Below are 14,372 nucleotides of genomic sequence, written 5' to 3' on the forward strand. Positions count from 1 at the left end.
ATATGATTACCAAGATCTATAGCCAAAAAAGAGCCACAAATGGAATAGATAACACCAGGAATCTTGGGAAAATACCTGTATTTTTTGTGAATTATCACATGACAATGTGGTGGCTTGACATGACCTAGCCCAGTGGGTTATCCAAATATAAAAGCAAAAAGCTCAGGCTGGAACCACAAAAGACCTGTCACAGAGAATAAACAGGAAAAAGAGAGCAAACCATAATGTTTGGAGGAGAGTCTGGCTCTGAAGGGTCCCTAAGGCTTTTCCCTCTCGTTCCAGACTGAGGAAAAGTCAGGTGGCCAAGCTGCACTGTGCTCCTTCACTGACCTGTTTCCTCTACTTACACCATTATCCTCTTATGAATAAACTTTTGCAGAGCTTGGTACTGAGTGACTGAGCCACTTCTGACCAGCAGCCCCGTGCAGAGCCTACCATGGCACAGGGTTATCCCAGTCCTACCCTAGACCCCCTGTCCAGCACCAAACCACCCAGAGGTCACACCTCTGGGGTAATGGGAGAGGTTTAAAATACTTTCTCCTAGAGCCAGGTCAAGATCATACAGGTTTTGGAGGGTCACCAAATCATGCTCACAAAAGGTGTAACAAATATCCACAACCAGCTAACTTTGGGACCAAACAGCTAATTCTGTGGGCTTTACTCCAGCATGCTAGGTGGACCTGGACACTTCCACTATCCTTCATATTTACAGTCACAATTGTGCCCTTGGGACAGACACTCCCTTAGCATAAGCTTTTCCCCTCTGAAAGCTCCCTGATAGAAATCAAGATCTCATGCTTTGAACCTATTACAGTTCTACCTTGTATCAAGCTGCTCATGATTCTTTGACGTTCAAAGATGCTGTTTTATTGTATTCATAGAAAAGGCAAATAACTATTTATACAAACATTTACCTTATTTTTTATTTCCAGCTCCCAAACGTCCCCCTCAATATTTATATTATTAATAATTAAAGTAATTTTAGACTTATTTAATCACTCTTATTGGTGTGAGAAATTGTTGATATTACTTAGCCCTAGGCTTGCCTTACTTGAGAATGAAACCTCAGCCCAGAGAATGTGGGAGATAATGCACAAGTAATTTAGCACATCTTACTCTACTTGTCCACTGAGTCTGCCACAGGAAGTCATATTTGTGTGGTTAAACGTGACATGAAAGAAATTGCTGATGCTGATTTAAGAAGCTGACAGAATACTCTCAATGTCAGCTTAAACAGCTAATGTACATCCAAAATCCTGTATATGGAGATGTGTGATCTGTGCAGTACAGATCTCTGTTACCCTCAGAATTAGCAAGCTACAAGTCATGTTCCTGCACCATTTTAAAGTGTACTTCAAACACTAATACACTAATTTTCTAAAGATTTTTAAAGGTTTCACTTTAATAAATATAATAATTACTGGGATGCAGGGAAAGTGTTTCAGTAGTAACCTGAAACAATTGACATTTCTCTCTGACCACTGTATTTAGAGAACAAAAACCTGAGACACCCTCTGAACACAAGGCAGTCAGGTCATTTGGGCTTACATAGCGGCCACAGCTGAGATCTGAGCTCGTTACAGATAAAGGCTCTCCAGCCTTCTCACCAGAGATTCACCACCAGCTCTGCTTATGACCCCACTTCTTCTTTGGAGCCTCATTTCTCCAGCACAATGTCAGTCATACTTGTGACTCTTGGGACCCCCTGTTTCAAAGTCTACTTCCCTCTACAACCAAAGTTGCAGCACAGCCGGTGTCACCATCGTTCACCTTTGTCCCAGAGCCCTGAAGAACTTCCTCAAGCAATGCAGCAAGACCTCATAGCAAAAATACAGCATTTAGCCCTTGATCACACCAAAGGGCAGCCCCATGGGGGCTTTATATCCAGAAAGGCACTTTTAGTCCTCAGTGACATGCAAATGCTTGACTATTTTATAGCAGATATTTAAATAGCAGTAGTCACACTCTCATATATATATAATATGGAGGTGCCACAATGACTACCTCCAGTTGTTTTCTGAGCTCCATTTCCTGGAATTCCCTGAAAACCAACACATGGACCCAGTGGTCAGAAGTTCTCAATTTGCACTCGCTCCTGGTTACCTGCCTGTGCAGAGGGACCTGCCCAAAAGTGTTGTCCTTACTCCAGTCAGCCTGAAGTGAAGCCCAGTTCCCAGAGAAGCTGCTATTTTTTGGTCCTCTGCTCAGGCTTGCACATTCACCTTGCAGATCTTTTGGTGCTGGAGTTTGTCTGCACTGCCAGTGGGAGATGAGCCTTTTGCACTGAGCATCTGCTGAAGGTGCCTGGCCATCACCTTTCTCCACTTAACTCTAAACTCTAGCATCTAAACAGTTAAATATTAAATAATTACAAGAAAATAGTAAAAATATGAAGCCTCCTTCGTAAGCAGCTCCCAAAAGGACTGACGCTGTTAAATAAAGTCATGACACACCTGCAAGACAAATACATATTTTACAGAGCAGGAAATGGAAATACTTGTACTTACAGGGTGACTAAGAGTAAGATGAACACTAGTTCACCTCCATGAGGAAGAAAATTCAAATGTTACTTTCTGTTAGGAGTAAGGCATTAATTTTGAATTCTCCCTTACTACATTGGCATACCCAGTGGGAACTGCCTTGTCCAGTATCTGCTGCAGATACCCACAGCAGACATATCAGCTGGAAACCAGAGAAGAGACAGTTTAGGAGGCACCCAGATTGCACACTAAGCCAGGACTTTGGCAGATGAGTTGCTAGATTTGGGAACACACACACAATCCTGGCATGACCAGAGAAACTTGCATAACCTTCTGTCACCCCTCAATGCTCTTGAGCATGGGAAAAGTGAGTAGAAATACAAAAAATTATGCAGTATGCAAAACATGACTGCAGAGGAATAGATACTTCTCCTGGGTCTGACTGTCAGCCCAGAACAGCTCAGTCCTCAGCACTGCCAGCCAAGGTCTGTGAGAGCCCTGACCTCACGATGTCCGCCACGGCGCTTAAATAGCACATCTGCCAATCAGTGCAGATTTGGGGCCAGCAGAGAGGCCACAGATTGATGCCCTTGTAAGCCAGCACATCTGCTTAGTTATTGTTGCTGAGATTTTTAAACCATGCAGTGTTGTTAATTTTAGCCCATCCCTCTCCTGGTAGGTTTTGCAAACCGAAGCGTAAGAATTCAAATGACACTAAGGGGAACTCCAGTTATCAGCATCTCAACTCAGCACGTTAAGAAATGCTTAAAGAGACCTGCTTTGCAAAAGGCACTTCACTGAGGAAGTGGTGTGATTAAGCAAAGTGCCATTGCTGCCAGGCCATGCTCCAGGAAACTTTTCCTTCCAAGTTCCAACAACTGACTGCTAATGGAGTCTCTTAATGGAGGAACTTCACTGTTCCATTAATACTCTGAATCACGTAAAATTTCTTTCTGTGAACGGGGGCTCACTTCCAGATTTTACACACCACCTTGAAGATACACTTTGGGAGTTGCTAAAAGTAAATATCAAGTAAATGCTTAGAAGTTCCTAAAAATTAGTCAAGTAAATGGCCCAGGAACTCAATTAGACAAAAAGAGTAAAAAAGCAACTCGACTGGATCAGGTTGCTATTAATAAAAACTACTTCCCTTCCCCCTTAAATTACAGAAATAAAAGCAAGAAGTACCTAATCTTGTAAAATACGAATTATGCAAAACCTGAAACTGAACTGTCAAGTGAAAATACATGACTGAGGGCTCTCACTCACAGGCCAACCATATCTATATTTCAGTACATAGATACCTTAAAAAAAGGCTTTGAAAGGTCATAATCATAACTAATGACCAAGAAAGGCAGACTCGAAAGTGAATGGAGGAAATCAACATAAAGATCTTTCATTAAAGTTGGCATCACTTTGCTTTGGTTTCCCTTCAATCCCAGCAGAAATGTAAATAAACCTGTGACAATTCCCCTCAAGCTGATGGAGGCAGATCAGGAGTGAAGAAACACTTGCTTCATCAAGTCCGCTTCTCCCTCACTACCAGGGGATGCATATTAATGTAGAATTGCCATAAAAGCTTAATTACAATTTTATACAATTATAAATTATCAGGCTATAACCAAAACACAAACCTTCTGTGTTTATCACAATACGTGATCTCCTTCATATCCAGTCACATTAATTCTGGTCAACAAATTCCCAGCCAACAAGCACAGTCCCCAGATACTTACGTGCCTGCCATGGAGGAGGACCTGGTCAGGCAATCCCGCAGAGGTATATGCTCAAAGCCAGCACGTGTGCTTAAATCCAAATAGTCTATTTCACCTGAGCAGAAGACAAATTTGGCAGGGAGACAAGCCAAGAGTCTCTATGAAAGCTTATAACCAAAACAGGAAAGGGAAGCGCTATTGAGAGAGCAGGAGAGCAGGAAGTAACACTTATACAGCAGGGGCGGGGAAGGGACTTTAAAGAAGAAATGTATTATTTCTTAGAGCTGCTATACTAAGCAAAAGTACAAACAATATAGATTAAGATTAGATGTGCTGTTGTTGCCTCATTGGAGGCATGGATATTAAAATCTTTCCACGCATTTTCTCAAGGCACAGGTTCACTGTCCAAGAAAAAGCAAAAGCAAATAAAGCTCAGACCCAGAAAAAAAATTGCTGTTCTTCATTTATCGCACCGGCGTTTACACAACGCAGAACCAAACCCAGGGGCCCTGGTGGCACCAAGGGCCCTGCACCGCCTGGTAGTCAACCTGGCATCCTGTTGAGCTCCAGCTCCAGCCCAAAACTTTAACTGGCACAGCACAGTGCAAATTTTATCTCTCTTACCTACTTCGATGCCTTTTGCACAGCTGCTCAACTTGACCTGGAGCAGAGGACCCAGGGTGCAGATACCAGGTAACTTCCCAAAGCACCCCACAAACTGCAGAGCTTCTCAGCTCTTGAAGAACGGCTGGAAACACAGTGAGAAGCCATGATTTTACCATGGAGGCACACAGACTTTCTCTGGGAGTCAGCATCAGAGGGTCTGAAGTCTCTGTTAATGACAGCAAAACCTGCAGAGCCCTGAGGAGACCAGCCCTCAGGAGATCACACAACTCCTGACATCCTTGCAGTGCTTTCAGAGTGCAACATACATTTGTAAAGCCTTAGATCTCTATTTAATACAGCAAAAAGAGATGTGTAAGAAATAGGCTGAATTTGGCAAGGCACACCAGCTACACAAACCCTCCAGTGCAGTTTCTTCTGGGGAGCAAGGCTGCAAACGCTGCTCCACCTAAGCAGGGGAGCAGAGTGCTTTTCACCTTCACTGCTTTTCCTGTTACAAGAGATCACTTTCATGGTCCAACTGAAAGACCTAGAGAAACTACTGCTGAAATGGCACCTAGTGAAAACACGGGTGTCAAAATCTGGCTGCTCTCACAGCTGGTAGTACATTGCCTGTGCAGCTGCTGCTTCCGGTTCCTCTGCAGAACATCTCTGTATGACTGAAGAGTTTCAGTTTTCTGATGGGGGTAGTTTAAAAGCCAACAAGAATTAAAGTTCTCCCTGACATTTTTAAGCATACCTTTTTCTGTAGTGCTTTTGTTTTTCTCTCTTCTTATTTCTTTCTGTTTAATGAAGTATTTTATTATCACTCGGGATTTCAATTTGGCTGCATTTTCCTGACACTACATCCTTCTGCTTTGAGATCTGTATGGATGTTGGGCACTACCTTGTTTCATTCAAAAAATCCAGCTTTTCATGAATTTAAAATTTTTCAGGTGGCAGTTCCTCTGTATAGCTCACCCATTGCTTAGACAATAATTGTAGAGTCAGTCAGTGCAAATAGAACTTTACTGCATGTATTAGAAAAGGACATTACCTGAAAAATGCATCTCCAAGTAAGTACGGACACAAATCACTAATGGCCCAGATCAGCCATGCTGGCTCCACTGTTCTGGGCAGAAGGATGCAGGAAGGTGAACTAAGCAAAGATCTGAGGAGCCTTTTTATTTCTCTGATGTGTCTGAAATAGATATGTTCACTGATTTGGGGGAAAGGAGACAGCACTTATGATGTAGAATAGTTTCCCTGTTAAACCAAGCAGATATTACTCTCCTTACATGCAAATGTCAGCTGCAATAATATCAGCTAGAAAACTCTGGTTTTAAAGATTTGGTTCTCCTGAACACACACCTTTGAACACACCTGGAAACTCCCAACTTCCCCCCTCCAGCTAGCACTATGCATGCTGAAGGCACAGCAAAGAGCAGATCACTACTGAAACATCCAGTGTCACCCTAGGACATAGTGACAGTGAGCAGGACAAAGCCCAGGGCTGCCTTTCTATGCCCCCGTCATAAGCCAAATTATTTTCACTTAAGCACCACAGCATACATTCCAGCAGAAGTGCCTCTAATCACCTCTTTGCATTGCTAAAATGCCTCCATGGCCCTGGACTAGAAAGGGAGCACTTAGAAGGACACAGCACTCTGTGACAAATGACACATAAGACCGAGTAGCTGACTTCTATCCAGTCCTCACAAAGAACCATATGCTGGATAAACAGATTATTTCAGTCATGTGTTGAGATCTGTGTGAGCAGATCAGGATTCCTGAACACAGAAGCGAGGCTTTAGTTGCAGTTAAGTGAATATTCCCATAGGTTTGCAAGCAGCACGTCTGCTGGCCGTGTACTTGGCTTTCATGTTCCAAAGACTCCCAAGTCTTGTATTTGCTTTCTTTTGAGAGTTTCATTACCAGATGAATCATGATTTGTATAAGACAATAATGTTATGCATTTTTAACCCTTAGAGCTATAGGCTAAGCCAGAAAGATGAGTGCCTCAGCCTCAAAATTACTCATCTCCAAACACAAAATCCAGGCTCTTTTTAAGAATGAAGTGAAGCACTGCAGAATGTGTTGCTCATACTGTTTAAAAAATAAGAATCACAATCATAATATAAAACTGTACCCACCTAAGTGTTATTTGAAGGCAAACATTATTAAAATATTTTTTTCTTAATAAGCATGTTTCAGACCTTCCAAATAACTATTTATACTTATATATCTGCTGGGTTTAGTTCTGTGTTATCCTCAAAAGGCAACGTATTATATTGCACAAATTTCAAAATTTGCATATGGCAAGTCTTTCATTTAACAATTTCATGATTAAGAAATATGGAAGTTCACACTGAAACGGTGCACTCAAATTTCATAAACTACAAGATGGTTTCATGAATATATGCACAAATGATATGCAACAGCATATAAATTTCATATTTATATATTCAGATTTGTAAATCTAATTTCACAGCTGTTAATAGTATTTGAATGTAAGACATTTCCTCATACACTGAGATTTGCAACTGTTAAACATGCTGATGAGGCAAAAAAAAAAGTCCTTGTCCTCAGAAAGTTTAACCCTGTATGTTAATATATGCTCTTGCTCTCTCAAATCACTTTTTGCCATGCTCCTCACTCATGTGAAAAAAGCAAGAGAGAAACCAGACAGGAGAGTAAAATACACTTATTTACTATTAGAAGAGTTAAAAATGTGCATTTAGGTGAGATTCCAGCTGCCTTCAACAGCAAAACAATTGATCCTGCACTGAGCGTATTTTACAAATTAGTCTTTTTGGGCATATTAATTTAGGATGCAATCCCATCACTGCTAAGGCCCAAGGAAGTCTTTCCATGGACTTAAGAGGGACTAGATTTAGCCCTTTGTATAGATCCATTCAAGTACCAATAAATAAACATATGGCAAGAAAAAAATCTTTTAAATGCCACAAGTTATGCAGGATTTGGGAAGCCCAATTTTTTCCTTCTGGGAAGCCCCTGGCTCTCAAGTCATGCAGTGCCCTCTGCTCAGATGATTTCATCTCACTCTCCCTCCGAGGGAACAGCCAGGACTCACCTGCTTCCAGGGGGATGTTTTGGCTGATGCAAACAGCTTAGGTATTGCCTTAAGGAAATAACTATATTGCAAAGAATTAACTCCATGGCTGCCTTCAATTTTCCTCTCTATAAACTGTGATGAGCAGTGGGCAGTAAGCCCAGACCCCACGGTAAGCAGCATGGAACAAGTTATAGACCATATGGAGAGAAATAAACTGCCACTTCATACACAGGGTATCTATAATGCTTTTTTGCTTGAGTCAGCTAATTGCACATCCGCAAATCAGCACATTCAGAACAAATGGAGCATTATGATATCATGGGAAATCTATTTAATATGATCAAAGTCTGCCAGGAAAAGTTCCCCTGAAATTATGAAAGTACTTAAGAGTCCTGAGTGCTGGGGACATTTTACAGTCCTTATTAAACAAACATTTTCACATTGTTTCATGGCAGCTGGTGGTACCAAGGGCTGTATCTTCTAAGGCTCCATGTCAGCAGTCTCACTGCAGCCACCAGCATGGGCATCTCCCTGCTGCAGGCAGAAGGCACCTCTGTACCTATAGTTAGAACCAGCCCCACCACCCAGACCTGCTCCAGCAGCAGGCAAAGAACAGCCACTGTTCCAAGCAGTACCTCAGCTCAGGCTTACCACCTCCTTTCTTTTCCAGAAGCTGAGATTCACAGTGTTGCAAACCTCCTTCAGTAGTGCAGATTTTAAGGGGTGTACTTAGCTTTTCCACATAACTTTTTTTTTTATGTTAAAGTTTAGCAATGCCCTTGATCTAAAGAGCCATTAGACATGGTCTGAGTGTAAATATAAACCTACTTGGGGTATCAGCTGAAAAACATTCTCATATTTATGTCACCAAGCATATACTATTCCCCAACATTGCTCCACAGCTGATGCATTTTCACCTTCAGCTTGCATTTTTCCTTGAAGTTTAATAAACATGATGAGTGGTTTTAGCAGCTGTTGGCAGTGGTCCTTTCAACTGCCTACATTACTTTTTTGTAGCTCTTGATTTACGTGGTGCTCATGTAAATTTCTGGGGTTTGTATTTGAAACAAGAAATACCAACTTCACAACAGTCCCAAAGGAAGACTCTGAGCTTCTCACTCAAAACTAGCACTGCCTCAGTTCCGGTACTTACCTTAGCTATTTAATGTTATCCACCATTGAGAAATGCAACTCATGCATCATGTTTTACTGAACAGATAAGATACTTGTATCACGAGACACCCCTATCACGTGTTGTTGGCACCGTAAGCCCGTGGAAGGGCTTCTGTCACAAGTCTTTCAGAGGCACATGGGTGGGTGAGGTACAGCCTACCAGGTGTGAACATAAGGAGAGGTTTTCTGATGTAAGGGATGCTGGAGTAAAGAAAAAGCATGTAAACACAGCTTAAGAGACTGGAGGGGAAGCAGCTGACCAAAAACTGGTCAGAAATCCCACATAACTTTTTCTATCACTTGCAGTTCTCTAAAGGCACGTGCCTGTCTGATAGTCAGGTCATATAATTTGATATTCATTGAGAAAGTACTTTCCAAGACAGCAACCCCATCCCTAAAAAGTTAGGGCTCAAAGTGAAGGTTGTGCAGGCTCTAGAAGGCTAGGTTCACACCAAGATGAAGAATGTCTGGCCTTGTTTCTAGCCTTGTTTCTGATATTTATGCTTCTTGGAATAGGACAGGTTGGAAATAATAGCTGATTTATAGGCACAGGGAAACTTCAACTTGCAGAAGGATCCCTGAAGGTGGAATGGGTACAGTCAGCAGTTTTTCATGTCAACTTATCACACCTTTCACTGCCATGTAACACAACAAGGTGCATACATGCAGGGAAGCTCTCTTCTTTAACAACAGTAAAGCATCCACATTCCTTCCCCATTTTTTCATGTCTTTAGAATAATCCCTCACAGCATTTAACAGGATACTGAGGTAGTTTTGCATTAATCAATACTTGCTTCAACCTTGCTGAAGTTGGTGGCAAAATTCCTATTAGCAATTAGACATTCCAGCTGCAGCAGAAACTTATCTTTTATATCATCTGTATCATCAGTTAGGCAGTAGAACAAGGTAAAAATTATCCTGGCAGCCCCTTCTTTTCCCCCTTTCCCTCCTTCAATTATTTATTGGCAAAGACTTTTCCTATTGCCTGGAAGTTAAAAGGATTTTCTGAGTGCCAAAACTGAAACAGGATCTCTGAGCACATTTGTGCACCAGACTTGTTTGCGCACAATGTTTGTCAAATAACGGCAAAAGTATTCTTGCTTTACCATGATTTTTATCCTTTTTCTCCTAGCAACCTTCCCCCCTTATCCTGTCCAAAATTATTTTCTTGACTGTGTTATGTTCTCTGTGACTTTCCCATCACTTTGCAGGGACATCACAAAGTGCCACTTCTCAGGAGTTGGGCATCTACTAAACACGTGCGAGTTGGCAGCGAATTGCTGCTCAACCTGTGTCCTGCCTTCACCTCACCCAGGACACCAAATCGAATCCCTCTCCTCTCCATCCACTGGTAAGCGTCATAAACCAGTGACTTTCATTCCTCTGTCAAACTAGGCTGACACTTCTGAATCTGCTGGTCAGCTACTGGAAAGGTGGTAGAGAGAAGGAAGAGGATGGGCAGACAGAGAATTGAAGCATCTGCATAAACCCTGTTTTCTTAAAAGAGCAAACCAAAGACAGGTTGGTAGGGAGGGTCTCCCAAAGAATTGTTGCTCACCTCCACTAGTACCCTCACCAGTTTGTCCATCTGATTACCACCAAACCCTCCACAATGGCATCCACAGTTACTTTCAAAATCAGCATCAGAATTACAGACTTTTTCCAAAAGTACAACTTCCTAGTCGCCTGGCATTTTTTTAACTTCTAAAACATGTAGGGTTTTGTCAGCACTTCAGACTTGTCCAAAGATAACCCTTCCATCCAAAGCTTAACATAAAAGTTTAGCCCTTGAGTCATTACACAGAGTGGGAGTACTCAACAGCCTCTGTCTGTGTCAAGACATGCTTTTCATAATAATTCCCTGGGTTTATTGTAACAGGACTGAAATATTTAAAACTGTCCTTTTGCCTTACTGATACAATGTTTTTAGGAAAAAATTAAAAAGATAAATTTAAATCACTCACAAGACAACAAATTACAGAAAGGTCAGGTCAGAGAAAGGATACAGAGAATGGGGAAAGTTTCAGTAGTAACTCAGCTCACCATTCCTTCCAATGGCTTTCTGAACCTTCCACAGCTCCACCATCTCCCAAAATCACAAATTCAGGACTGAGGTAAGTTCATGGAGGATTTCTAGGGAGTAAGATAACACCTGCAGTGCATCTTCCATTGGGCCAGTGTTAAGACAGCCCAGCCTCAACAGAATTGCTAACAACCACAGCCAAGTGGGATCAAAAGGCAAATTCAAGTGCATCAACCATTATTTCTCAGCCCCAACAAGAATATGGAAAGCAGCATGCAAAGCTGCATTATGATTATATTTTTAATTTAAAAAAATCCAAAACAACACAAGAGTTTTGAAAGATTTAATAAATTTCCATGGCCTTGGATGTCTTGCCCTACACCACGCCCTGGCTTCTCTGTAGGCCCCAAAGGGCTCATCAAAATCAAGACCGATACAAAACCCTTCAGTCAGTTCACAGCAAGATCACTCACAGTGAACTTTATAACTGGTGTGTTATCAGCTGAGCAATGCTGCAGTATTATTTGGTCTGCTGAAACCAACTCCCAAAGTGCAAACAGAATAGAACCCAGGCAAAGCTCTCAATTGTCTCTTGGGCTGCTCATGTTCCCATGAAGAGCACTGGAACTGGGTTAGGGAGCATAAGCTTCAAATAACCATTTTCCTTAGAACTGACTGCATTTTTTGCCATGAACCTATCTTCTTCAATATTTCTGCTTTTGTTGCCTATCTCATCTCTTTCTGCTTATGCTAACTGGCTTCTAACACCAAGATCATGGTCCTTATTCACTTGATAATACAACCACAGCTGGAAATCAGGCCATGGATTTGGGGAACACTCCCCTGAAATACAAGATAAGTGAAAACAGGACTTCCCTGCCTCACTCTGATGGTACAGTGGCCTACACAGGGAATGGCTTCCAGCTCCCAGCTTGGTGTTACATAGCTAGCGGACCCTTTATCATTTGCCTGGTTTTCCATCCCTTCCCATATCTTTTCTGAATAGAGTTGTTTTGCTCTTCAGTACTCATCCCACCTGCCCCAGAATAAGAGAAAAGGGGAAATAGAATAAAGCAAGAGCTATGAACTGGTGTGCCAGCACAGCCAGATACCGTGTTCTTCTCGGTCTTTCACTTCCACTGCCACTTAGAGTTAGGTTCACACCTTTTAAAAATGAGAATAAGAATAAAACATGCTGATAAAGAGGTTTTCTATAGCTTGCTTTTTATGCAGGCTCTCTTGGTTTGTGCTATGCCTGAGGCACTATGCACACTGTTGCCATGCTCAGTGCCTTGCTCTGATCTTGGAGTCTCAAGGCACTGCAGTTTTTAATAGAACCCCTCCAGAGAACAGGCAGAATACTTCTCACTCAGCAGCATGCACATCCACACTCACCAAATTGACTCTGAGACCCAACACTCCCTGCTACATCAATACCACACTTGCTTTGTTAGCTGGTGCTGGGTCAACTAAATAGCCTCTGGATGAGCATAAGGTTCAGAAAATATAGGGGCTTATTGCAAATTCCATTTTACAGGTGTATTTCATTCTATTCTATTCTATTTGCACCCATTCAAGACAGTTTTGGAGATCAGTCTTTTCAAACTTAGCATCACCATAGGGTGATCTCAGTCAGATGCCAAAAAGGGGACTCATGCTTTAAATGTGTCTGTATTTGTCTTAGGCCTCAGATATTATGCAAGATGGACTTCAGTGGATGGAGCCCCTTTGCCCTGGGCAGCAGAAACCATGGGCAGAAGCAGTGTGGTACCCACGGCTGGAAGCAGTGTGGTACCCTCCTTGCAGTGTGGTACCTTCCTTGCCTCAGCAGCGCTCGCAGGTCCAAAGAGGGCAGGCAGACCACGGTTTTATCAGAAGTAACTAATCATGGCCTCTTGATTTAGTTGGCTGCATAAACGTACAAAGGAAAAGGGAATGTGATGCAGATCCTTGGAGGGCTCTCAGGAGCCTCCTCTGCTGGAATGGAAACTTTCTGAAACCAGAGGATGAGGGCAGAGTCCCTCTGTACAGCTATGACACCAAAGAGCCAGGAAGCAGAGGGCTGGCTGAATGACTGGAGCGGGGGTTGACTCTGGAATGAATGAGAAGGGGTTTGTAGACTTAGATTAGATTTTCCTTCACTTTTTCATTTCTACATTTTATAAACACTTGCAATTCTATCATCAACTTCAGTTGTTACAAATAAGTACCTTCACTTACATTTTGACATAACCCAGCTTGAGACAAGGTTAGTTTCCAGGTGCCACACTAATATTACAGTGCTCCTCAAGCTAAATAACAGCTCTGTTTATAACTGTGAAGCTTTAATGAGCACCCAGCTCATTATAATAAAGCATAACACAGCGTGCAATGAAGTGTGCCTTCAGAGACACTCCATGGAGCTGTGTGAGAGCCAGTACTGCTGGCTGAGGAGAGAAAGGAATGCTTCCTGCTGAGCAGGGTTACCAGCAAATACCAGGGTACAGCCAGTGTGGCTAACACTGTATCTTCAGTGTGAAACCTGTGGAGATTCCGGTTTCCAAAACAGCAAAGCTCCCCAGCTCATTCCTAAAGCTACTGGCCAACTTGGTAGCCATCCGTGACCTTCTCTGTGCCTCCTTTGTTCAGAGGAACAGAGAACATCAATTTGACCAAGAGTCAGGACAGCCCTCAGGAAATACTTGTACTGAGTCAATAGGAGCCAAACTATTATGCAAACTAAGAAACTTATATTTATGTATGATCTCCATATTAAACTTGTTTTATGCACACACAACAGTCAAAATGATTTTATGCTTTTCATCTGCAACATTATGGTGCACATATAAGCACATTCTTATTCTGGAGAAGAAAAGAGGAAATAGTATGCCTTAGTCTTTCAGTTGATATTCAATACGAAGTGGAAAAACTACTTGAAAGTCATTAATTCATAGGCCTGTGATGCAGTAATGAAAATAAATTAAGCCCAAGTCCATTATTTCAGTTTCATTTGGTTTTCAGCAATAAGACTGGGATTTCTATATATATTTTAGGTAACACTCTAAAATCCAACAGAGACTTGGCACCTGGTATCTTGTATCTGAGCTTCATTATAGGAGCAGTGTTTGTGTTGGATGTGTGTTGGATGGTTTAATTCCAGCCTACTGAAGAGCAGCCTCCAGGTCACAGATCTGCTGCAGCTAATTTGGCAGAAGCAGCACTGTCTCTTCAGAGAAGGGCAACATAAATCTGCAAACACAGCTTCTGTCTGGGGTAATGAACAGCTTTAATTTTCTGCAGAATGACAGTCACTGAGCAAATGTAAA

General features: G+C 42.1%; 2 protein-coding genes across 8 annotated transcripts in view; one reads left to right on the forward strand and one right to left on the reverse strand.

The window, feature by feature from the left end:
• The window catches only part of SETD3 (SET domain containing 3, actin N3(tau)-histidine methyltransferase), a 611,377-nt gene that overhangs the window by 108,336 nt on the left and 488,669 nt on the right, over nt 1-14,372 (forward strand). The gene's annotated exons all lie outside the window — the stretch shown is intronic.
• Nucleotides 1-14,372, reverse strand: part of EVL (Enah/Vasp-like) — a 140,498-nt gene that overhangs the window by 72,419 nt on the left and 53,707 nt on the right. The window contains exon 1 of one of the 7 annotated variants that reach the window (XM_068192444.1): nt 4,214-4,373. The exons of the other annotated variants lie outside the window; for them this stretch is intronic. Coding sequence (XP_068048545.1) covers nt 4,214-4,224 — 11 coding nt within the window. The 5' untranslated portion in view covers nt 4,225-4,373. Of the gene's footprint in view, nt 1-4,213; nt 4,374-14,372 lie in introns of those variants that run through there. 7 annotated transcript variants of the gene reach the window in all.

The sequence above is a fragment of the Anomalospiza imberbis genome, chromosome 6 (genome assembly GCF_031753505.1).
Source record: "Anomalospiza imberbis isolate Cuckoo-Finch-1a 21T00152 chromosome 6, ASM3175350v1, whole genome shotgun sequence".
NCBI classification, from domain to species: Eukaryota; Metazoa; Chordata; class Aves; order Passeriformes; family Viduidae; genus Anomalospiza; species Anomalospiza imberbis.